At 46.4% G+C, this 24,372-nt stretch overlaps 1 protein-coding gene across 1 annotated transcript in view; it reads right to left on the bottom strand.

Annotated features, from left to right (window-relative positions):
* Positions 1 to 123: 123 nt before the first annotated feature.
* Positions 124 to 24,372, bottom strand: part of LOC135552199 (collagen alpha-1(V) chain-like) — a 47,901-nt gene continuing 23,652 nt past the window's right edge. Inside the window, exons 8-65 of the mRNA XM_064983674.1 lie at positions 23,862 to 24,068; positions 22,866 to 22,919; positions 22,603 to 22,644; positions 22,444 to 22,506; positions 22,236 to 22,310; positions 21,950 to 22,036; positions 21,660 to 21,716; positions 21,421 to 21,474; positions 21,134 to 21,187; positions 20,803 to 20,856; positions 20,457 to 20,510; positions 20,126 to 20,179; positions 19,846 to 19,890; positions 19,609 to 19,662; positions 18,858 to 18,902; positions 18,669 to 18,722; positions 18,441 to 18,485; positions 18,102 to 18,155; positions 17,836 to 17,880; positions 17,608 to 17,661; positions 17,463 to 17,507; positions 16,661 to 16,714; positions 16,312 to 16,419; positions 16,118 to 16,171; positions 15,964 to 16,017; positions 15,758 to 15,802; positions 15,477 to 15,530; positions 15,199 to 15,243; positions 15,031 to 15,084; positions 14,861 to 14,914; positions 14,576 to 14,629; positions 14,236 to 14,433; positions 14,054 to 14,107; positions 13,828 to 13,935; positions 13,604 to 13,711; positions 13,421 to 13,474; positions 13,230 to 13,283; positions 12,995 to 13,102; positions 12,830 to 12,883; positions 12,633 to 12,686; positions 12,344 to 12,397; positions 12,186 to 12,239; positions 11,969 to 12,076; positions 11,813 to 11,866; positions 11,551 to 11,604; positions 10,937 to 10,990; positions 10,724 to 10,777; positions 10,375 to 10,482; positions 9,938 to 9,991; positions 9,609 to 9,770; positions 7,461 to 7,514; positions 7,170 to 7,205; positions 6,099 to 6,152; positions 4,128 to 4,413; positions 3,737 to 3,849; positions 3,557 to 3,625; positions 3,043 to 3,279; positions 124 to 2,583 (exon numbers count right to left, since the gene is read on the bottom strand). Of these exons, the coding sequence (XP_064839746.1) occupies positions 2,437 to 2,583; positions 3,043 to 3,279; positions 3,557 to 3,625; positions 3,737 to 3,849; positions 4,128 to 4,413; positions 6,099 to 6,152; positions 7,170 to 7,205; positions 7,461 to 7,514; positions 9,609 to 9,770; positions 9,938 to 9,991; positions 10,375 to 10,482; positions 10,724 to 10,777; positions 10,937 to 10,990; positions 11,551 to 11,604; positions 11,813 to 11,866; positions 11,969 to 12,076; positions 12,186 to 12,239; positions 12,344 to 12,397; positions 12,633 to 12,686; positions 12,830 to 12,883; positions 12,995 to 13,102; positions 13,230 to 13,283; positions 13,421 to 13,474; positions 13,604 to 13,711; positions 13,828 to 13,935; positions 14,054 to 14,107; positions 14,236 to 14,433; positions 14,576 to 14,629; positions 14,861 to 14,914; positions 15,031 to 15,084; positions 15,199 to 15,243; positions 15,477 to 15,530; positions 15,758 to 15,802; positions 15,964 to 16,017; positions 16,118 to 16,171; positions 16,312 to 16,419; positions 16,661 to 16,714; positions 17,463 to 17,507; positions 17,608 to 17,661; positions 17,836 to 17,880; positions 18,102 to 18,155; positions 18,441 to 18,485; positions 18,669 to 18,722; positions 18,858 to 18,902; positions 19,609 to 19,662; positions 19,846 to 19,890; positions 20,126 to 20,179; positions 20,457 to 20,510; positions 20,803 to 20,856; positions 21,134 to 21,187; positions 21,421 to 21,474; positions 21,660 to 21,716; positions 21,950 to 22,036; positions 22,236 to 22,310; positions 22,444 to 22,506; positions 22,603 to 22,644; positions 22,866 to 22,919; positions 23,862 to 24,068 (4,416 nt within the window). The 3' untranslated portion in view covers positions 124 to 2,436. The remainder of the gene's footprint in view (positions 2,584 to 3,042; positions 3,280 to 3,556; positions 3,626 to 3,736; positions 3,850 to 4,127; positions 4,414 to 6,098; positions 6,153 to 7,169; positions 7,206 to 7,460; positions 7,515 to 9,608; positions 9,771 to 9,937; positions 9,992 to 10,374; positions 10,483 to 10,723; positions 10,778 to 10,936; positions 10,991 to 11,550; positions 11,605 to 11,812; positions 11,867 to 11,968; positions 12,077 to 12,185; positions 12,240 to 12,343; positions 12,398 to 12,632; positions 12,687 to 12,829; positions 12,884 to 12,994; positions 13,103 to 13,229; positions 13,284 to 13,420; positions 13,475 to 13,603; positions 13,712 to 13,827; positions 13,936 to 14,053; positions 14,108 to 14,235; positions 14,434 to 14,575; positions 14,630 to 14,860; positions 14,915 to 15,030; positions 15,085 to 15,198; positions 15,244 to 15,476; positions 15,531 to 15,757; positions 15,803 to 15,963; positions 16,018 to 16,117; positions 16,172 to 16,311; positions 16,420 to 16,660; positions 16,715 to 17,462; positions 17,508 to 17,607; positions 17,662 to 17,835; positions 17,881 to 18,101; positions 18,156 to 18,440; positions 18,486 to 18,668; positions 18,723 to 18,857; positions 18,903 to 19,608; positions 19,663 to 19,845; positions 19,891 to 20,125; positions 20,180 to 20,456; positions 20,511 to 20,802; positions 20,857 to 21,133; positions 21,188 to 21,420; positions 21,475 to 21,659; positions 21,717 to 21,949; positions 22,037 to 22,235; positions 22,311 to 22,443; positions 22,507 to 22,602; positions 22,645 to 22,865; positions 22,920 to 23,861; positions 24,069 to 24,372) is intronic.

Here is a 24,372-nt window from a genome sequence, read left to right as displayed (position 1 = left end):
ATGCAGAATGAAGAGAGAAATAAAATAATGACTAGCTCTTGTGTAGCTCTGGGTAACATGCAACACCAGCCAGTTGAGAGGATGAAACAGGGACGAGGAAAAAAAACAAGGGAGTCAAGAAGCTATTTTTAAAAAGATGATATATTACAGAAACAAAACATTTAAAATTACTTACATTATAAAATAATACTTTTTGTCTTTTCAGCACCATATTTTGTTGAAATATGTTTGTCTTTAACAACAACAACAAAAAATAATCGATGTAATTTTCTCTCGCGAATCACCTCAGGTTTTAGTTTGTCAATCCCCCCCTTCTCTGCAATGTCAAAAGAAAAACAAACCAAAACACACAAACCAAAATACCCATAATGATATACAACCCCATAGCCACATATCACTTCGAAACAAAATCTTTGTAATATTTGCCCACGTGGTTGCTAGAATCTTCCATCCCTCCCGCTAGCTGTCCCCTGCCCGCTGTATTCTCACAACTGTAGAATCCTGGTGTCTGTCGCCCTCGCCATACTCCTGCAGCACAGCTCAGCCAAGCAGTGACAAACCGCAATGGAGAGTCACCATTTAATCATTACAGTAGAAGCAATCATAACAGCACAGTACAGTCGATGAATGCTAAATGGTTACAATGAGATATGGCCACATATGTTCTTTCCCCCCCCACCCCCACCAGAACTGTTGACATTCATAGACCAAAGGGGGGTGTGTACAGATAACTCGGTTTAGTGTTAGTTTAATATGTATTTAATTGTTTTAAGACCGCCAAGTGAGAACTACAGGAAATAAATACAAAATGAAATACCACATTCGACTGTCATATTTGGTTTGTCGTTGTTTGAAGCACCCTGTTTTGTTTTCAATAAATACAATAGAATATCACTGTCTGTACAAATGGATTCGATTGCACATTTCCAGTAGGAGAACTGGTGACGACATCGTGCGGCTGTGATGGAGACAAACTTGAATTATTCACGCTGAATATATTAACGCTTTGGTATAATTAGCACCGTGCCACAGTTTTTTGAAAGCAAGCATTTATCCACCGCTGTAAGAGAGAACGTTTGGTCGTCATCTATTCAGCTCATATACATATTTAACCCTGATACCTTCCCTGCTTGAAAAGAGACGGAATGTCACAAATCCTGTAATGTAACCGTGTTCTACATGAAACAGCAATGAAATTCCAGACCTGTAAGTACTACACTGGTTTGATGGCATTCTGGCCCATTCGCTTGTCTAGGAACTACAGTTCTGGACTGTCTGTGACAGTTGTAACATTGATTACAAATAAATGTTCCACGCATCACGTTCAGTACAATTTACAAGGTTCATGGCTTTTGATTCATTGGTCCTTGAAGGCATAGACACCCTTCCGTCCCATTGCATGCAACATTATTGGCTCCAAAATAAACAGCCATGCAGCTCAGAGACAGTACGTTGCTGTTAGGACTATATTACTACAGTATTGAGTAAAGGGCTGCTCATAGTCACACCTTAAGGTTTGAGCCGCGGTAAAGCTAGAGATGTCACAGATCTGCTTCCACTCTATCTCCACAAAGCACCGTAAAGTTTTGACTCATCCGCCTGCATTAAATTTGACCTGATTTAGTGTAACTGTCATGTTAGGCTGGTATAGTTGGTTTGTTTGGTATAGAATTTCACTGGTGGAGATGATGAAGGAGAAAATTCACTTAGCTAGACAACATGGACGTACAGTAGACTTTCCTGGTCGTCTCTGAACCGCCAGGCCTTCGTGGAACTCCCGTTCCTTCGTTGGTTTCCCCTTAATGCGGCGAAGCGGAAAATGAGGCGTAGGATGGGGTGGGGCTTGGATGCAGGAGAGGTACAAGTGTGTGGTGAGGGCGAAGCAGAGAGGTAGAGTGGCTGAGACAACTCGGTAGAGAGACAGCGGGAAGGAGAGAGGAGTGAGAGGGGGGGTCCGCGACAGGGGGCTCTGGCGTGTACGGAAGGAGGAGACGGGTCTTTGACCCAGCTGTTCGTTGGAAAAGAACACTGTTTTATTCTGTTGACGGTCTGAATGCCATCTCTCATTCTTGCAATCGATCTTTGGTCTCCTCTTCGCGAGAATGTTTGCGTTCTACTTTTCTCTTGTCGTCCATTTCTATTAGGAGATGTTTTCCCCTGGGCATACACTTGAGTGAGTGCATGTCCGTTTCACAACTCTCTGTGTGTGTGTGTGTGTGTGTGTGTATATATATATATATATAATGTGTGTGAGTGTGCTTGATATCCTGAAATAAATGTACAAATTACTGGGCATGTACTGTATATTGCCATGTCTATGCAAATGTGTCAATGTTTGTGTTAAGTGCATTAGTGTGTGTGACAGAGGGCGTGTGTGTGTGCATCATTGTAAGTGTATATTCTATATGTGTTTCTCATTTCTCTGTACGGTGTGTGTTAGCCCAGGAAACAGACAGGTCCCACTTCAAAGCCAAATTTCTGGTTGCTCTCCCCAAAGTCTGTGATCTTGAGGTCCCGCAGAGGAAGCTGCTCCACCTGGGGCGTGTTCACCTCCACCACTGTCCTGTCGAAGCCCTTACGATACTGCAGACAGACAGAAATAGAGAGAATGGTGAGATCACTACATCTGAGGCAAGGGTATCTGGCTAGGATTTGATACTTCACTTTTATTGTGTGTAATGGAAAACATACAGTTCCATTGTAATACTTTTTGTATGGGCATTTGTTCTTATTGACTGCTGAGATGAAAAATATTAAATTAGCCTACATCAGATTGACAATAGAGCAACATTTAGAGAATTCTGACAAATGTTCCTTTAAAAAAAAAAAATAAGGGGGGTATACCCCCAGACACCCTATAAAATCTGAGGTTTTAGTTTTTTTTTTAGATACTCGAGGTACACATCCATAACATGAATGTCCGTGCACAGAGAGGTGAGTAAGCTAGAGATTACTTTTGGTTCCCATGACTCCCTGAAAAACACTGCCAATTGTTACTGAGTGGACCACGCTGTTTAAATAAACCAATTCAATAAGACTCACAGAGCAGCCGTCGACCAGGGCCTTGATGTATGGGCTGGTCTCGTAGCTGAGGTCCTCATCGTTGGCGCCCTGGAAGTGCAGCGCCCTCTTGTGGCCATTATTGGCAGTGCGGTCGGCCCAGGCCACGGAGCGGTGGCAGTGATAGGTGAAATTCTGGCGGGCCTGGACACTCAGCAACCGCAGGAAGCCCAACTGGACCACACCGATCGGCTCGCCATTAGAGTCCACGTAGGAAAGCTGGGGGGGGGGGAGAAGATATCCCATGAGATATAAACTCTGACGAAGCTGGTAGAGGTGAACTCTATTATAAGCAGAGAGTTGGATATGTCCACCTGACATTATAATAAACACTTTCCTTATCGACGGAGCGTTATGATAATGCATTGATCATTTTTCTGATTGACCTTTATCTTCACGCATTTGTTGATAACCAGGTCAAACATTGCACACATATGGACCATAATGAATGTCCCCTGGGATTCTGCACGGTGGTGTGATGAACCCCCATACTAACCTTGCTGCCAGTTGCAAACTCACTGTACCAGGAGCCTGGTTTCTCTGTGGTCCAAGAGTTGAGCTTTACCTAGGAGAGAAATAGAGACAATGAGATGTGTAGATGTTTAAACACAGCTCCTTCAGGGTAGTAGAGTTAGTGTGTACATTATTGACTGATGAGATCAGTCTCTCTTCTCACCGTGTCCACGCTCTTGCTGGGGTACAGACACGTCTCCCCACCAGCGGTGAAGTTGCAGAACACCTTGAGAGAGTCGCGAGAGCAACCCTGGTTGGGGTCGATCCAGTACTCTCCTACAGGGGGGCGCAGAGAGATAAGGCACGATTTAAACACCAAGAAATTCAAATGCATTTTTTTTTTTAGGGGGTGATGAGCTTTAATATTGCAGATAGATTTTAAAACAATTGTGTATATTAGCTTAGTAGAAACCCAGCCCGGGCCCGTAGACTTTAGTTAAAAGTGAACCCCATAAATGTCTTTAAGAGTTCCTCTGTCTCTAAAAGAAATCCCAGTGTAAAGTCAGAATTGACACATTTTTTGGTGAATAGTTTTATGCCTGAAAGCGTCGTACCGTCCTTGAGCTCTGGCTGGCTGAGTTTGAGGTCCTGGCAGGTGCGTGCGGGGCTGTCCTTGGTGCCCAGAGGGAAGCGCATGGTCTCAATCTCCTGTCTCAGCGAGTTCAGCGAGCCGAAGATCTCCTCCATGCCCTCACTGCCTGTCAGGAACTCTGTGCCGGTGGCGTCGGCTGCAGCCGACTCGGCATCTGTCTCAGACAGCATCCGGCTGGCGTCGATGGAGCGCTTGGACTTCTTGGAGATTTGGATGGGCATTGGCTGGATGACTTCGCCTGGAGGACCCTGATTGGAGGAGGATCACAGAGAAAGATTATTATTGGTTGATAATGATTAATGAGATTTATAGGTTTATGAAACAATGAACTTATTTATGTTTGAACTGAAAACTTTGAATACACGTACAGTGCATTCAGAAAGTATTCAGATCCCTTGACTTTTTCCACATTTTGTTGCGTTACAGCCTTGTTCTAAAATGGCTTAAATCATTCCCCCCCCCCCCACCCCCATCAATCTACACACAATAACCCACATTGACAAAGCAAAAACAGGTTTGTAGAAATGTTTGTAAATGTATAAAAAAAAAAAAACAGAAATACCTTATCTGCATAACTATTCAGGCCCTTTGCCTTGAGACTCAACATTGAGCTCAGGTGCATGTCAGAGCATATACCAAGCCATGAGGTCGAAAGAATTGTCCGTCGAGCTCCGAGACAGGATTGTGTCGAGGCACAGATCTGGGGAAGGGTACCAAAACATTTCTGCAGCATTGAAGCTCCCCAAGAACACAGTGGCCTCCATCATTTTTAATTGGAAGAGGTTTTGAACCACCAAGACTCTTCCCAGAACTGGCAGCCCGGCCAAACTGAGCAATCGGGGGAGAAGGGCCTTCGTCAGGGAGGTGACCAAGAACCCGATGGTCAATCTGACAGAGCTCCAGAGTTCCTCTTTAGAGATGGGAGAACCTTCCAGAAGGACAACCATCTCTGCAGCACTCAACCAATCAGGCCTTTATGATAGAATGGCCAGACGGAAGTCACTCCTCAGTAAAAGGCACACGACAACCTGCTTTGAGTTTGCCAAAAGGCACTTAAAGGACTAAACAAGATTCTCTGGTCGGATGAAACCAAGATTGAACTCTTTGGCCTGAATGCCAAGCGTCATGTCTGGAGGAAACCTGCCACTATCCCTACGGTGAAGCATGGTGGTGGCAGCATCATACTGTGGGGATGTTTTTCAGTGGCAGGGACTGGAAGACCAGTCAGGATTGAGGGAAAGATGAATGGAGCAAAGTACAGAGAGATCCTTGATAAAAACCTGTTCCAGAGCGCTCAGGGCCTCAGGGTTGAAGGTTCATCTTCCAACAGGACAACAAACCTAAACACACAGCCAAGACAACGCAGGACTGACTTGGGGACAAGTCTCTGAATATCCTTGAGTGGCCCAGCCAGAGCCAGAACCCGATCAAAGATCTCTGGAGAGACCTGAAAACAGCTGTGCAGCAACACTCCCCATCCAACCTAACAGAGCTTGAGAGGATCTGCGGAGAAGAATGGGTGAAACTCCCCAAATACTGGTGTGCCAAGCTTGTAGCATCATACCCAAGAAGACTCGAGGCTGTAATAGCTGCCAAAAGTTCTTCAACAAAATACTGAGTAAAGGGTCTGAATACTTATGTAAATGTGATATATTTTATTTTGTCATGATGGTGTATTGTGTGTAAATTGATGAGGGGAAAAAACAATTTAATACATTTTAGAAGAAGGCTGTAACGTAACAAAATGTGGAAAAAGTCAAGGGGTCTGAATACTTTCCGAATGCAGATACTGTAGATATATATGTTATGCTCTAAAATGATGTAAGCAACTGCACATAGATCTAGACTGGACGAAACTGAAAAATGGGTGTAAAATCCAAGTATTTAATTGGTTTCAAGGAATAAACCGATTACGCAAAGGATGGGTACTCACTGGAGGTCCGGGGGGTCCTGAGACACCCTTCTCTCCCTTGGGACCAGCTCCTCCCTGGAACACAGAGACAGGAGGCATTAGATATTAAACAATACACTGCACACGGGACTCAATACGCTGCACACGGGACTCAATACGCTGCACACGGGGGACTCAATACGCTGCACACGGGGGACTCAATACGCTGCACACGGGACTCAATACGCTGCACACGGGGGACTCAATACGCTGCACACGGGGGGACTCAATACGCTGCACACGGGGGGACTCAATACGCTGCACACGGGGGACTCAATACGCTGCACACGGGGGACTCAATACGCTGCACACGGGGGACTCAATACGCTGCACACGGGGGACTCAATACGCTGCACACGGGACTCAATACGCTGCACACGGGGACTCAATACGCTGCACACGGGGGACTCAATACGCTGCACACGGGACTCAATACGCTGCACACGGGGACTCAATACGCTGCACACGGGGGACTCAATACGCTGCACACGGGGGACTCAATACGCTGCACACGGGGACTCAATACGCTGCACACGGGGGACTCAATTCGCTGCACACGGGGGACTCAATACGCTGCACACGGGACTCAATACGCTGCACACGGGACTCAATACGCTGCACACGGGGGACTCAATACGCTGCACACGGGGGACTCAATACGCTGCACACGGGGGGGACTCAATACGCTGCACAAGGGGGACTCAATACGCTGCACACGGGGGACTCAATACGCTGCACACGGGGGACTCAATACGCTGCACACGGGGGACTCAATACGCTGCACACGGGGGGACTCAATACGCTGCACACGGGGGGACTCAATACGCTGCACACGGGGGGACTCAATACGCTGCACACGGGGGGACTCAATACACTGCACACGGGGGGACTCAATACACTGCACACGGGGGGACTCAATACACTGCACACGGGGGGACTCAATACACTGCACACGGGGGGACTCAATACACTACACATGGGACTCAATACGCATTATAATATTGAAGCAGATAGTACACTACAAAGAGTGTTTGAGGATGGGGTTCTACTCACTGTAGCACCCTTAGCTCCCTTCACACCTTCGGGACCCTGTGGAAGAGGAACAGGAAATGAATGATTATCATTCAATAGAAGATAAGTATTACCATTGTTATAAAAGCATTGAAAAAAGAAGAATGTAACTACTAGTGACATAACAGAGTTATGTAAAGTGTAAAAGGCATGGATACATAAATGCTGACATCTTTCTATGTTACAGGTTCTGTTTTGAGAATACCACAGTGTTGATAGAGGATGTTACATGATATACTGATGAAAGAACCAGGATGTAGAACCTGTACTCACGGGCATACCAGCAGGGCCACCAGGACCGATGGGCCCAGTGCCTCCAGAAACACCCTAAAAATACAGTCAACACACAACAAATTCATCAGCATTGAACTGTTGTTGAAGGGTGACATAGAATACAAATCAAATCCAATTTTGTTTATCAATTGAGCCGAACTTTACTGTGAAATGCTTACTTACAAGCCCTTATCCAACAATGCAGATCAAGAAATATAGTTAAGAAAATATTGACTAAAACTAAAAGTAAAAAAAAACAAGTAACATAATATAATTAGGGGTAAAGTGACTATGCATTGATAATAAACAGCGAGTAGCAGCAGTGTAAAAACAAAGTGGAGCGGGGGTCATTGTAAATAGTCTGGGTGGCCATTTGAGTCATTGTTCAGAAGTCTTATAGCTTGGGGGTAGAAGCTGTTAAGGAGCATTTTGGACCTAGACTTGGCGCTCTGGCACCGCTTGCCGTGCGGTAGCAGAGAGAACAGTCCATGACTTGGGTGACTGGAGTCTTTGATATTTTTTTATCCTTCCTCTGACACCGCCTGGTATATAGGTCCTGGATGGCAGGAGGCTTGGCCCCAGTGATGTACTAGGCCATACGCAATACCCCCTGTAGCGCATTACAGTCGGATGCCGAGCAGTTGCCACACCAGGCGGTGATGCAACCGGTTAGGTTGCTCTCGATGGTGCAGCTGTATAACTTTTTGAGGATCTGGGGACCCATGTCAAATATTTTCGGTCTCCTGAGGGGGAATAGGCTTTGTCATGCCCTCTTCACGACTGTCTTGGTGTGTTTGGAACATGATAGTTTGTTGATGATGTGGACACCAAGGAACCCTAAACATTTGACCCGCTCCACTACAGCCCTGTCAATGTTAATGGGGGCCTGTTCGGCCCTCCTTTTCCTGTAGGCCCAGATCATCTCCTTTATCTTGCTCACATTGAGGGAGAGGTTGTTGTCCTGACAGTCTCTGACCTCCTCCCTGACAGTCTCATCATTGTCTGTGATCAGGCCTACCACTGTTGTATCATCAGCAAACTTAATGGTGTTGGAGTCGTGCCTGGCCACACAGTCGTGGGTGAACAGGGAGTACAGGAGGGGACTGAGCACGCACTCCTGAGGGGCCCCCGTGTTGAGGATCAGCGTGGCAGATGTGTTGTAGCCTACCCTTACCACATTTTTATTTATTTATTTTACTTAACCGTTATTTAACTAGGCAAGTCAGTTAAGAACAAATACTTATTTACAATGACAGCCTACCCGGGCCAAACTCTAATCCGGACGACGCTGGCCCAATTGTGTGTCGCCCCACTAGTGGGTGGCCCGTCAGGAAGTCCAGGATCCAGTTACACAGGGAGGTGTTTAGTCCCAGGGTCCTTACCTTAGTGATGAGCTTTGTGGACACTATGGTGTTGAACATTGAGCTGTAGTCAATGAGCAGCATTCTCACATAGGTGTTCCTTTTATCCAGGTGGGAAAGGGCAGTGTGGAGTGCGATTGAGATTGCGTCATCTGTGGATCTGTTGAGGCGGTATGCGAATTGGAGGGAGTCTAGGGTTTCTGGGATGATGGTGTTGATGTGAGCCATCACCAGCCTTTCAAAGCACTTCATGGCTACCGTCGTGAATGCTACGGGCGGTAGTCATTTAGGCAGGTCACCTTCGCATTCTTGGGCGCAGGGACTATGTTGGTCTGCTTGACACGTGGGTATTACAGACTCGGTCAGGGAGAGGGTGAAAATGTCAGTGAAGCGACTTGACAGTTGGTCCGTGCATGCTCTGAGTACAAGCCCTGGTAATTCGTATGGCCCCGCGGCCTTGTGAATGTTGATCTGTTTAAAGGTCTTGCTCACATCGGCTATGGAAAGTGTGATCAGACATGTTCAATAGGGATGTGACATACTGACAGAATAACATTATTTCCAGTGTGTGTGTGTGTGTGTGTATCCTTAGAGAAAATATACGGTATCTTTACATTTGCGTCATTTAGCAGACGCTCTTAGAGTGACATAGAGGAGCAATTAGGGCTAAGTGCTTTGCTCAAGGCCACATCGACAGATTTTGGACCGAGTCGGCTCGGGATTCGAACCAGCGACCTTTCTTTCAAAGCTCTATAATGTCAGCTAAGGAGAGACAGGTGTCACTCACAGTCTCTCCCTTGGATCCGTGTGTCCCCTGTGGCCCTGGCAGTCCCCTGTCTCCCTTCTCTCCCTGCTCTCCGGTGGGCCCAATCAGACCAATCAGACCCGAGTGGCCTTTCTCTCCCTTGTCACCGCCCTCGCCGCGCAGTCCTGGCAAACCTGGCGGTCCCTTGAAGAGAGAGAGAGAGTGAGATGGTACTGCAGCTTTACAGAGTAAGGATGTGAGTATATTCACTTGAAGCATCAATATAGCCCTGTATGCCAATAGATCAACACAGTGTGGACGATACAATCTATTATAGATATATTAATGTACATATCAGTGTCTTATCTCACCAGAGGTCCGGGAGGTCCCTTCTGGCCGGAAAGGCCCGGAGAACCCTGCTCGCCCTTGAAGAGATCATCAGAAGCAAGTTAGTGACAAACACATCAAACAGCTCCGTTACACTGGGGTTAAGCTCATGGTAGTAGTGAGGAGCCTAAATTAGGCCCTTTAGAGCAAACTGGCAGACAGACTGGCAGACAGACTGGCAGACAGACTGGCAGACAGACAGACTGGCAGACAGACAGACTGGCAGACAGACAGACTGGCATACAGACAGACTGGCAGACAGACAGACTGGCAGACAGACAGACAGACAGACAGACAGACAGACAGACAGACTGGCAGACAGACAGACTGGCAGACAGACAGACAGACTCTAGAGCAGTAGACTGAACCACAGACTGAATAGCCCAGTCTGTCCATGGAAGAGTGGGCTCATCTCCCTCACCACTGATCCAGGGAGTCCTCTCAGACCCTCAGTTCCTGGTTTTCCTGGTTGACCCTGAGGTCCGACGGGGCCTGTCTTTCCTGGAGGTCCGTTGGCACCTGGATCTCCCTGGAAGAAAAGAGAAAGAAAAAACCCATCAGACATTGATAAACTCCAATATTCCAAATCCCCAATGTGTGTTGTGAGCTGAGCAAATTAATATATTTGGAAAATGATTGACAGCAGAGAGAGCTATGTACATTTGGTTTCAGGTCTGTCTGACATGGCCTGTGACTCACGAGGATAGATAACGATCCACAAGGTTAACTGCCAGTGCCAACACACTGAACGATGACCTTTGAACTCTTACCTTAGTTCCCTTCTCTCCCTGTCGTCCCTCTGGTCCTCTCGTTCCAGCAAGACCCTAGGAAAGAAGCGATGTGTAATATTATCAACATCATAACATTTCTATGATTGGTTATAGGCCACCTGTAGCATCTATCAAAAATAACACATTGAAAACCAACAGATATGACTGTGGATGATAGTTGCGGTGTGGCCTGGTGCAGGTGAACGACCTTACCCTCTTTCCTGGTCCACCAGGAGGCCCGTTCTCACCAGTGGGTCCAGGAGATCCCTACAGCAGAGAGCATGATTAGAACACTTCAATGACCTGCAAGGGGTCAATATTAACTATAAAGAACTGAACCTAAATATACACACGGGTAGCTGTTTTTTTGAAGTTGCATAATAATCTACATTCTCGACGGGCCTTAAGGGCGATCTGCCAGGGAGGACATGAACTTTAACCTCGCAGTGCCATCTTATGTTTCAACAGGTGCTTCAAGATGGAAAATACACTTATCTCTGGCTTGAACTGAGGTGGTTTAGATTTGTGGATTTGCATGCTTATGGCCACAATGTCCCCTAAACTCTGACACCCATTACATTGCTTAAGTTTGAATTATTTTGGGAACATCTTAAGAGGATGTGCTCGACATTACAAGCACTACTCTTGAATGCTGCAGGGAGCCATTTCGCACAGGAGCGATCGTTGAACAGACAATGTATGACCCAGTAACATCAAATTCATCAAAGCACTTGGTGAAGGAGAGTCCTGGAGAAGAGCCCATGTCGTAACTATAGCAACAGTGAAGGAAGGAAATGAAATAGACGCTGGAGTACGAGGCCACCTACAGCTTGTCCTTGTTCACCGTCCTCTCCTCTCTCTCCCTTTGCTCCGTCCTGACCCTAAAGAAGACAGAGTTATCAGAGATGTGGCCATTGCTACGACGGCGTTAAAAGTAGATACTTCCTGGGGTTTGTTGATAGAACAAGACACTCATTCATAGAAACACCAGCGGTATGAAACGCTACGAACAACAAATTTGAATATCTGTCTTACCACAACAAAACAGATCAAATGAAACGTGCGTGACGAGCGTTTTTAGATACTCACTCTGGGGCCGAGTTCACCAGGGGGCCCGGGGTCGCCTGGGAATCCAACAGGGCCCTAGGAGAGAGACACAATGGCATAACGTCAGACACTGAAACATCTAGTGTGGTCAGTACAAGTTGTATTACTAGATTTATCTGTTGAGTATATTTGACGTACAGGGTTTCCCTTGGGTCCGTCGTCTCCAGGGCCTCCTCTTCCACCAGCAGGGCCAGAAGTACCAGGTTGTCCCGCCTCTCCCTTGTCTCCGTGTTCTCCACGTGGGCCCTGCCATTGGACAACAACACTGTCACAGTGCAGTGCAATGCATCCATGTATAGAAACAAAATACGTGCGTACGGGACAATACAGTAGAACCAAAAGATCTATGTCTCACCTTCTTTCCTGGCTCTCCTCCGATTCCAGGTGGTCCGGCTTCGCCAGGCTCTCCCTGTCAACACAACGTTTTCAGTTCTCAGAACGTGTACACGCAAACGCATATTCTGACGATTACAACGGAGCATTTCAATCAAGTTCATGTGAATTTACGTTTACCTTATCTCCCAGGTTTCCAGGGTTACCCACACCACCAGGAGGACCTTGAGGACCCTGAATTAAAAAATTAAAAATAAACATAATTCCATCGATAATGTCAAAACAACAAGAGTCATACCCATAGTAACATATATGACTTCAAATCAACAGGGAGACTAGGTCTTCATGTGGGATGACTTCATAATATCACCAGTAGCATAACAACTCAATTACAATGAAATCATTCAATATGATTATTCTACGGCGAGGAGAAACTTCTGGAAGGTTTTGAGAGAAGATTGGTACTCACGTCAGCGCCGCTTGAACCAGCAGGGCCACGGGGTCCTGGGGGGCCAGGTGGACCCTAAAGAGACGGATAGGATGAGATGAGCAATATCCTAGTGTGATTCATGCTAGCAATACCTCTTCCTGAACTATTACGATTGGCTTAATAATGATGAGATCCAATCATCTGTTGGGTTGCTCCAATCTGTCGTCGACACTCACCATTGGTCCGACGTCTCCTGTCTCTCCCTTCTCTCCTGATGGGCCTGGTAATCCCTACAAGATACATTCACGGTTAGAGATGCCATTGACCTATTGAGTCACAATCACAAGACTATTGTAATGTGGCTAAAATCATGTAGTCACAACAGAAATCCGTCATCATACCTGCAGTCCAATGGGACCTGGGGCCCCTGGGAATCCTCTTGATCCTTCATCTCCCTTGGCCCCAAATGGCCCCTGCTGACCTCTGGCTCCTAGTTCTCCATCAGCTCCCTGAACAATGGAGACAGAGAGAGGGCAATATTGAAGGCAACACCTCAGAGGGGCACCATGCTATGAATTCCTATGTGTCCAATGCAATATTGATAACACACTGTCTGTTGATGGAGTTTCTACTTACAGCAGCGCCGGGCTGACCGAGTGGACCCATTGGCCCTGGTGGACCGGGAGGACCCTGTTGACACACAATGTCTCATTGTGAGCAAATGGTGTCACTGTACTTTAGCAGAGACAATCATACGTACAGTATCTTGTTCAGACACAATAGAGATAAGGAACAGACAGTAAAAGAATGGTGGTAATGTCTCTCACATGCTCTCCTTTGCCGCCCTTCGCTCCCTTCTGGCCGTGCTCTCCAACCTCACCCTGTAATCCCAAAAAATCCACCACAAAAGCTTTTGTTACGAGAGGTTTGAAATGAGCATTGTGATATTGTCTCACGTGGTAAACCTAGTAATTAAAATATGTGATGGAGATATCATGGTGGTTACTGGCCTTGTCTCCGTCCTCTCCTGGAACTCCGATGGATCCGGCAGCACCTGGCAGACCCACTGGGCCCTGGACACCGTCACGACCAGCCGGGCCGATCGGACCTTTCTCCCCCTGAGAGGGAAGGTGGTGGGGGAGAGAACATATAAGACATAGAGAATAGAGAAGAACAATGACTCGGTCTGACATCACAGCTCTGTACATTGGATATGTTTTGTAAAAGTACTCACGGGCACGCCCTTCTCTCCTGATGGTCCTGGAGGCCCCTGGGGGCCAGGTCTTCCTGGGGGCCCGATGGGGCCTCCACTGCCTCCCTGCCCTCTCTCGCCTGGGGATCCCTGCACAGGTATGATTACAGACGGGATTAAAGGCAAGGTGATGTGGATGTCAACAAGTACTGTACATGACATTATTTCACAATGAGTCATTTCAGATGTAATCATTGTCAAGACGTACAGCTGTTCCGGGAGGTCCTGCTGGGCCTTCGCTTCCTTTCAGTCCGCCGCCTCCCTAAAAAGCAGACAGGAACATGTTAAAACACTAAATGTGCAAACTATCTATATACAATATGACATCTCACCCTGGGACATAGAGAATAGGGTATCAGACACAGAAAGTGTATTGGTCAGACTGCTAACCGGGGTGCCAGGCATTCCTCTCTCTCCGGGGAAGCCTCTCAGTCCTGGGGGTCCATCTTTGCCGGGGCCGCCTTGGGGACCAGGGTCTCCCTTAGTTCCCTCCTTGCCAGAGGGTCCGGAGAGTCCTTGCTCGCCTGGTGGTCCTGGAGGCCCGGGGTGACCGCGCTCGCCCAGGGGGCCAGTCTCTCCTGAGGGACCCTGGGACAAGGAAGAGGAGTAATGAAGATGGAAAGTGAATGGTGTAGGTGAATCCATACATTGGATCAAATCCACACATTGGATCAAATCCATACATTGGACACTGGACAATGTTAATAAAGAAACGTTGCATTAATCTTACTTGAGGTCCAACAACACCTGGAGGTCCGGGTGGCCCAGTCTTTCCTTGGAATCCCTGTGGAAGAGAAAACAAAATTAATTGGACCTTGAATAGAGCCTTGCGTAACCCCTAATGCAATCAGCGTAGGTAAACGTGTTTATCGTGTGAGGAAGTAACGGTAGATCAACTTTTTTATTTAAAAGAACACAATGTAGCAAAAGACATGGCACTGTTTATGAGATCCATATATTCCTGATAGCTTGTACCCCACATGGCCACATGTTCCAGATAAGGAAACAGACTTACAACTTCTCCTCTCTGTCCAGGGTGTCCGGGCAGTCCATCCTTCCCTGGTGGTCCCTGGGTAGGAAATAGAAAAGGGTTAAGGGAAAGAAGGTACTTACAGTTTCAAACTCTACTAATAAAAATACATCTGAAATGAATCTAGCTATACAGAGTGGATATAATAGCCTTACGGGGGGTCCCTTTGGCCCCGGGAAACCGTTTACTCCTTGAGGTCCGGGCAGTCCCTGAAAGATACAATGGGAGGTGGACAGGTATAAGTGTCACAACAACATGTATGCTGTCGTGGCACGACAAAGTGTCTACCAGTAAACAAATAAATGATAGCTCAGACAACCTACCCTCTCTCCTGGTGGACCAGATGGGCCGTCACTTCCTGATGTACCCTAGTAAAAAGAAAGCGATAGAAGCTCAGAATTATTACAATCGATGCAGCTAACCAATATTACAGCCTTATTATGACATGTGACTGCCCTGGTGGCCTGTAGGTGAACTGGCAGTGCTGTTGGGCATTAACCTCTATAATTCTCCTTTGTCACAATTGTCTGTGATGGATGTATTGTTGATTTTGTATTATAGATATTGTACTATCGATATTGTATTAAAGATGTTGTCTTACTTTGGCTCCTGGTTTGCCAGTAGATCCTCTCGGTCCTCTCTGACCTCTGGGGCCCTATTGGAGAGAGTTGGAGGATCAATTAGGAATAATATGGGCATTTGGTTGAGTGGTTCTGATCCACTTCTAGTTGGTTCATCTCAGTAAACTAACCAAACTGTTGTTTGCTCCTTATCCAATACGAGCCCTGGTGAAATCAGTGATGGATGAGCTATAAAGAGAGACTTTGATAATCAACAGTGTTATACATAAGTGGAATTGAGTGGAGTAGAGTAGAACTGTACCGTTGGTCCTCTTTGTCCTCTGGGTCCCAGCTTTCCAATCAGACCCTGAAGAAACACAGACTCCGTGAGACAGACACACAGGCAACATCAGCGTCAACTCCGGCGCAGTTGGCGTTATACACGGGTTACGTCACGCGCAGTACATAGCGTGACAATTTGACTTGACAGCGGAACAGAGTTTTAATTCCCGTCGTTAGCAACCTTACCCTTGTTCCTTTCTCGCCGTTGGTCCCAGGGAATCCTGGGAAACCGAGGGAGCCCTGAAAACACATGAAGCATTGGTTAACCCAGCTTCCATATTGTCAGTCCCTTTAATAAGCTAACATGTACGTGTTAGAAGGAAACCAGGGTTGACGTTACCTTAGGTCCAAGTCTTCCAGGATAGCCCGGAAGTCCAGGGACACCAAGTTTACCCTGCAATCAGATACAGTCATCAATGACCCTCTGACGAACCAATCAAAATGACAAAAACTAGCCAACCAGGTAGATGTGTTATGAGATACTTTCCAAGATAAACCAACGTCTGTTCTAGGGAATATGAACCCTCCTCTCACCTTCTCCCCGACCAGGCCGATGGGTCCAAGCTCGCCAGGGGGGCCAACGCGGCCCTTTGGCCCCTCAGGACCGTCCTCTCCCCTGGGGCCGGGCACTCCACCCTCTCCCTGTCAGCAGGAACACACATGGAAACAATCAACACTGGTACAGAAAACGCATGCGCATCAATTAAAGACAAATCAATCCATGAACCTAAAATTGTAATTCAATTGTATAAAAATAACCACAAGATTAAAAAAAAAACATCCCAAATAACTGTGCAACATTTAACACGACCTTGTAAAACAAGACATAATACTTGACTAGAATTATTTAGAGGAATCATTTAATAAACAAAATGAATCTTACTCTCTCCCCCTTGACACCAAAGTCTCCTTTGATTCCAGGGAAGCCATCTTCTCCCTAAAAAAGACAACTGTGGTTAAGCTAAAAGGCTTTATATTTATGGTCAATCAAGTGTTTCATGTGGCGACTCAAATGCACAAATTCAAATAAAATCTTTCTGTGAACTCTTACAACATAAAGAATGATGGAAATGTTTGTGGAATCATATGAAAAGTACTAAAAGCAGTATCAATACCTTCTCATGTTAAGGTCGGTGAGAGAGACAAATAACTTGACACCTGTGTGGCTTTGCTGTCTGAAAGTGTTCCACAGTACGCCCCCTAGTGGTCCTAAACTAAAGGTACTGGGGCTGACATCTAAAACGACAATGACTTTGTTGTTCACAAAATAAACGTTTGTGGGCTGAGAGACATAACTTAATAATAATTTCTAAAGGTATGTCCATCAGTCCAACCCAAATTCTACCATAAATGTTTAAGAGGTGTTCACCCACGGCATTGCTGTCATCTTGACACAAGACCAACACTGTACACCACTTGTAACACCCCAGCATCAGTACTCAAAGTAAGGCTACTTCTTTGACTCTTAATCGATGTATTCCTGTCCTTGAGCTGTTGTTGTCTATTCATGTTCTGTATTATGTCATGTTTCATGTTGTATGTTGGACCCCAGGAAGAGTAGCTGCTGCTTTCGCAAACAGCTAACGGGGATCCTAATCAAATACCGACTACCAAAATAAAATAGGATGTTTTATTGTCACATATACTATTTGTCAATCAGTGATACACTGGATGAGGTCACCTACCTTCTCTCCTTTGTGACCCTTCAGTCCACGGATACCTTGAGTTCCCTGCAATTACAACACGATTAGGAGGTCAGTCATTAATCAGGCATTATCGTCACAAATGAATAACATTGAATGACGATTTTAGCCACAGCACTAAGCTCACCTTAATGCCACGAGGGCCAGGATAGCCAATAGTTCCCTGAGGACCATTGGGGCCCTGTATAAAGATAGAAGAGAGGGTTAATTGTGCACTACCTCACACAAGACACAACCGTGTAAGACACAACAATTAGGCGGCCATCTTGCATATGACGCGGTGGGGTATTTTGGTGGGGAAGTTGACTACATTCTATGAATAATTTGCAGGAGAAAGATGACTAGAGGAACTCACCTGGTTTCCTTTGGTGCCAACAGGTCCCTCCTTTCCTGGGTGACCCTGTGAGGGGAAGAGAGTAACAGAGGTAAAGAGAGGCACTAGGGCAACTTCAATTCAACATGTGCTGATCACTTATTCTTACCACTGTGTTCCATGAAAATGCAATAAAGTGCTTTCATCTCAAGTTAAAACGACCGCAGATCACCAGTAACATTTTCATTGTTCCATTATAACATACGGTACTGATGAGTCCAATATAAACCAGTGAGATTGTGACTTACAGGGGGGCCGTCGGCTCCGGACATGCCTGGCAGACCGGGCTTCCCTGTGGGGCCCTGGGAGAGGAGACGAGAGGAAAGGCGTGAGCTGGCCGGGTTACTGACGACAGTACTGACAACAACATTGTCATCAACTAAGAAACAGTATACAATACACCTTCAAAATGAAATATTCTGTCTCCTTCATCGTTCCTGGCTAAATTCCTATTCTGAATAGCGTTCCACTGGTGGTGTCATGTTATGGAGACAAAATTCAAGCCGGTCGGACACTGAATATCTTTATGGAGGTTCGTAACGTAGTAATTACACACACCACAGTCATGGATCACTCTGTTCTCTTACCTTTTCTCCTGGGGGCCCATGGGCTCCCTGTGGTCCTGGCATTCCCTGAAACAATCACATGTCATACGGTCAGAGATCAGATTGGGGCAATACCACAGATTACAGTTGTATCCCTACATCATTGCAAGGAGAAGAAAATGAGAATAGTATCACGAGTTCTTTTCAAGTGTTTCAATTGGCTAAAATCTGTCCCCAATAACGTGGCCCCTGTTCTGCGGCGTCTCTCACCTGTGTTCCTGAGGTACCCTGCTGCCCTGGGGGGCCTGGCTCTCCTTGGGGACCCTGAGAGGGAAAAGGGGAGCGAGGAGGAAGAGAGAATAGATGGTTTGAGACTTTAAGAATCGTTTGCTCTCAATGGGAATACGTCAATATGTCCACCGAGGACAAAAGGACGGAAAAACATTCACTGTCACTGACCAGGTTTCCTTTAGGACCGTGGGGCCCGTCGTTTCCACGCACACCCTGAGAGAGGAAAAAGAAAATAACACATTGAATAAATAGAAAAGATTGCTAGTTATCAATTCAGGGTAAACAACACACACGACCTTAAATAGCCTGCTACAAAATGACTGTCTAGATGTGTACAAGTGAGATGAACACGACCCTATACTGTAGGGCCGTTTTAGGGACTGGCATGAGGCTGATGTGGTCTACTGGCACTGTTCCATTGTGGTTCCAGGTCATATAGTTGCCTACTTTAGGGGTGTTTAGTACTTCCAGGGGTAGTCTGAGGGTAAAGGAGTCATTCTGGGAGATAGTGAAACTATCCCAGTGCAGGGTTTGCTTGGTCATGGTAATGTTTTAAGGGACACTGTCATTAGCATAATTTTTGCTTATTTTAACCTTAAAAAAGGCTTAATACTAGTAATTGATCTTATTTCAAGATATTTAACTTAATACAACAATTAATATAAAATATATTTGGTTTTATCTTGAAATAAGACACATAACTTGTATTAAGCCTTTTGTAGGTTAAAATAAGCAAAATGATCTACCAATGATGTTAGATAATTGAGTTTGTTACAAAAAAATAAGACAATAACACAAATGTTAAGTTAATCATCACTCAATATAAGATATTTAGGCTTTCTGCAGTGTAGCTTCACAGCCAAGTGGTTTTTTGAGTGAACCTGACATTCCAGTGTGGTGCACCAATGTGTGTACGTACAGGAGGTCCGGAGATTCCGTTCGGACCTTTAGGACCGAGCAAACCACGAGGTCCCTAAAGACAAGAGCAAATCAACACGTTGACTTAACACAGAGAGAAGGAGCCTGGAACTGGTCAACAACAAGCAAGCTAAAGCAGCTAGTCGCTATAAACGAACATAATACACCCAAAAACATGGAACGGTGACGGTAGTGAGGAAGGAGCCAATGTCAACGGTAGCGTCAGAAACACACTCACTGGTTCACCTGGAAGTCCTCTGGGTCCGATGTCGCCGTCGTCTCCCTGGGAACAACAGACACAGGCAAACAAAGGTGAATGACAGAGACAGAATGTGAGGAAGGAGGAAGGAGTTTTGACAGATAAACGGGATCACGTTAAAAATGAAGGTAAACTCCGTGTGTGAAGTTATAGGTTAAGTGGCCACTGTAGTTCTGGCTGATAGACTCAGAGTTGTACGGATCTCTATGGGGACATGGGACTGATAGGTCAATGTCTGATGTTACGCCAAACTACTTACCCTCTCTCCGTCCTCTCCAGGACCTCCTTGGGGTCCCAATCCTCCGGTATCACCCTAAAATGGTGGAACAGAGAGGGAGGGAAAACAAATTAAACAACAGCATGCTTAACCACACTTCTATTTCACTCTGTTTTCTTTGATTTGATTGGACAGGATCCTCCTTCCTGGTTCATAATCTTGAGTCACAATAGATCCAGACCGAGTTGGTTGGTTTTCCCAATCCCTTGATGGAACACGATTTCCATTCATTTGATAATCAGCCTCTCTTTGATGAGTCCTCTACTATATTTCTAAGGTGGTGTGCTGTGTTGACCTTTGACCTTGAACTCACCCTGTGTCCTTTGTCCCCAGGCAATCCAGGCAGGCCATCGAAACCGCGGTCACCCTGCCAGAGACAGACACGTCGTGTAAGGTGGCGGAGAAAACTAATTAGAACACAGTAGCAACAACACAATACCGTGGCGTGTTCGAGACACAGTCGAAAGTCTGAGTCACATACAATCCACACTGAGAACGGAAAAAATATCAAATGTGACCTGAACAATGTTTAAAAAGCAGCACACATGCAAAGTGCTGACCACACAGACAGTTTCAGAGAAATGCGTGATCATAGAAACAGAATTGGGAAGAAAAGACACAAATGATGTTTACAACAAAACTAGCAGCTGAGAGCTTGCCTTAGGCCCACCCTCTCCTGGCATGCCCCTGGCTCCATCAGCTCCAGCACGACCCTGAGGAGAGAGGGAACCACAGCGTTCACATCTTCTGTCACAGAATCTAATCTGCATGGCTGTAGACATAGCCCACCACTTAGCGTGAAGTAATGTACTGGCACGCATACAAGCAGTATGCACGTATCGACATTGGAACGTAGTCATAGAGTGCATCCGAAAGGGCACCTTATTCCCTACGTAGTGCACTACTTTTGACCAGGGCGCATACGGAATAGGCTGCCGTTTCGGCCGCATCCGTAAAGACAGTCACGGGGATCAGACGGCGCTCACTTACCCTTCTTCCTGATTTGCCGGGAGGTCCGCTCAAACCCTGTGGTCCTCTGGGGCCCTGAAGAACAAAATAGATGTCTGTGATGAATGCCTGTCTGAATTGAGTATCAATAATAAACACATACAGAGAAACAGTCTCCACCTCCACTTTACAGTTGAGGAAAAACAACCGTCTCTTTGGAACTGACCAGCACTACAGTGGTGTAAAGGAACCTACATAAAGCCCGTCTGTGGTCAGAGCCAGACAAGGGGAAAGAGGTCCACGGACGTGGTTCTGGGATATCTCTTTACCTGAGGTCCAGGATCCCCACCCTCACCCTTCAGCCCAGGACTTCCAGGGGTACCCTGAGATAGAACAGAAACCATCATTACTGCGGAGGAACACACAGACATCCATCGAATAGCCCAGCCACTCTGTTTCCTTCATCTCCTTGACGATCTGGGGGACCGTCAGTATATGGTCAATATTCTGGCACATCGTTCGATTGTGAATGAAGGAAATGAGACGGAGGAAGGGTGACGGTACACACCAGGGGTCCTGTGCGTCCAGTGTAGCCCATTGGTCCGGGTGGTCCCTTCAGAGCCAGCTAGGAGAAACAAACAAGATGTCAGCACTTACCCATTACTCAGACCATTCTTGAACACACGCTGAAGAACAACATGAGAACCGCTTAAAGAGCACTGCCCGAAAGAGATTGCGTTCAACCTGCATGTTGTCCTGATGTTGTGTTTTTAAAATCATTTTGGGGTGTTTTGTCGAGCGAGATAAAGCTGTGTGATAAACCAGTGGGACGGACAGTGTTAACCTCTCATCACTCACCCTGGCCTGAGACAGAATGGCCTGAGCCTGGGCTTCCTGCGCTGAGACCATGGGACCCTTGTCACCTCCACTGCTTCCGAAACGGAACTACAGAGAGGGAAAAAAATGGTCACCAAATACAACATCTTCAACCCATTGTCCTAATAGGAGGAGTAAATAATACTGAGGTGGAGCATGGGAGGGAGGGTCGAAGGGTCGATGAGAGACAGAGTGAGAGAAGGAGAGGGACAGACACAGAGGTGATGTAAGGGTGGGTCTTGGAGACGATTGACAGGAGGGTACTCACGGGCAGCATGACGGACGTTCCAGGAGGGCCTGGCACCCCATCGGCACCAGCGATACCAGCCTTTCCAGGGAGGCCCTACAGGAGGAGAAACCAGCACAGCCCAGTCAGCCTCCACAACAAGACAACTACATCTCAACCATCGACAAACCCGGATAGAAAATAGAACTTTATCAGAACCACAGGCATAAATATAAAGATTAAGACTCACCCTCTCGCCAGGATCACCGACAGAGCCAGGAGGGCCAGATGGGCCGTTAGGTCCGGGGAGACCCTAAGAGAGAAGGAGAGGATGGTGGGTACGGTAAGTAAAAGTGTTCTATTCTACCAGACACAATTCAGTAGAAAGAGGCGGACGAAGTGCACTTACTGCCTGTCCCTCTGGTCCCGGAGGTCCCTCAATCAACATACCCTGTGAAGAACGCAAAAACACGGAGAGTGTGAGAGAGGGGGTGGCATTTAAAATGTTAGACGTTGCTAATTCTTCCCATAGAAATCCCAAATGGAACGCTAAACTGCTTCTTGTGAAGCTTATGTTGACTACTGGCTGCGGTGGTGCCCCTTGTAGATGAGGAGGTCACAGTGCACGGGAGCAGCTAGAATAACTAAACGACAACGTGAATGGCAACTCACAGGCTCAAGGACAGCAGGCTCTCCCTTCTCGCCTTTTACGGCGCTCACTGAGGCCTGAGGAAAACACACATGTAACCCACAATACAGCACAGTCAATGCATATGCCTACAGACCCGACACACACTCCACCAAGAGCTTTGGTCAAACCTGCCGGCGTGACGTGCAGCCAACAGAGTGAGGTAGAAATAATCATAGAGGTGGGAAATAGTCATAAAAGCAACGACATGTGGACAGTTGGTTGACACGTGACCCAAAGGTAGCTCAAAATTGTTCTATGGCACGGCCCTTGGCGAAATGAGCTGTTGTAGCGTTTGTTTGTAGAAGCAAGGGGACTATTTCAACGGTTATCCATTTCTCAATGGCATCGTTACATAGGACATTTTGTAGCTCCTTATCAAGCTGAATAAATGAATGGATCGTAATCAAGTTACAGGAGACATACCTGCAAATGATGTGTGCTGGGTTGATAATACCAACATAGTGTTAATGAGAGATACATTCAGTGCAGACAGAATATATACCGGGGGTCTTTACTACTAAAGGCAAAACGAACAGAGTGGGTTTGAATCATAAAATGATTGCCGAAAAATATTGCTTTTTACAAGGTTGTAGAAGCAATAAAGTTCACCTGTTTTTATGTCTGAAGTATTGTAATCGTAAGAGTAGTCTAAAGAGACCACAGTGTCTACAAGTGTAGAAACAAATCATGTAAGTCCAGCCCCTCGTTGGGCGCCAACTTTTCTCACACAAAAAAGTCTTCAGGGCATCCTTCCCTCAGGGTCGACCTATAACCTCAAGCTTAATAGCAAGTCCAAATCAAGCCATACACATAGAGAGGCATTAAAAACAAATGAGATCCGAGCCAGATCATTTGCTGCGCCTTTAGTACCTCTTTGTGTATGCATACTAAGTAGAGTATACACCGAGTATACACAAATCATATTTCACATCCTGTTAGGATTGAAATCAAGACTTAGTGGAAGCGGAGTGACTTACGCCTCCCTCGTCTGTCACAGCGGACAGGGCGGGGCCCATGTTGCCCCCGGTCTCTCCCTCGGGCAGGGGCTCGTTGTAGTCCTTGTAGGAATAATCGTATTCCTTCATGCCCAGGTCTCCGGTCACATACTCCTCCTCAGTAAAGGCCTCGACCTCACCCCCTGCCTTGGCCAACTCTACCTCCTCTGCCACCAACGTTCCCTCCACCTGGGGCAGAGCGATGACGGAATGGAGGTGCCAAAGAAGAGAGAAAAAAAGGAGAGAAGGGATAGGAAGAGAAAGAGAGGAGGACGAAGAGGATGATCGAAAAGAAATCCAAGATATTGATGAAAAGTAAAGTGACAGTAATGTCAATAGAGGGAAAAGGATGACAGTGAATGACAGACAAAGAAGCAGAGAGATACCGGGAGAAAAGGAGACGGCAGAGAGCGTGGTAAGTCTTACCTTTTGCGTAACACATACACTGACAAAGGGACATAGAGCATAGTGACACCTGGTGGACATCAAAAGA

The sequence above is a fragment of the Oncorhynchus masou genome, chromosome 13 (genome assembly GCF_036934945.1).
Source record: "Oncorhynchus masou masou isolate Uvic2021 chromosome 13, UVic_Omas_1.1, whole genome shotgun sequence".
NCBI classification, from domain to species: Eukaryota; Metazoa; Chordata; class Actinopteri; order Salmoniformes; family Salmonidae; genus Oncorhynchus; species Oncorhynchus masou.
Note: the sequence above shows the minus strand (reverse complement) of the source record. Positions and strands in the feature narration are given on the sequence as shown.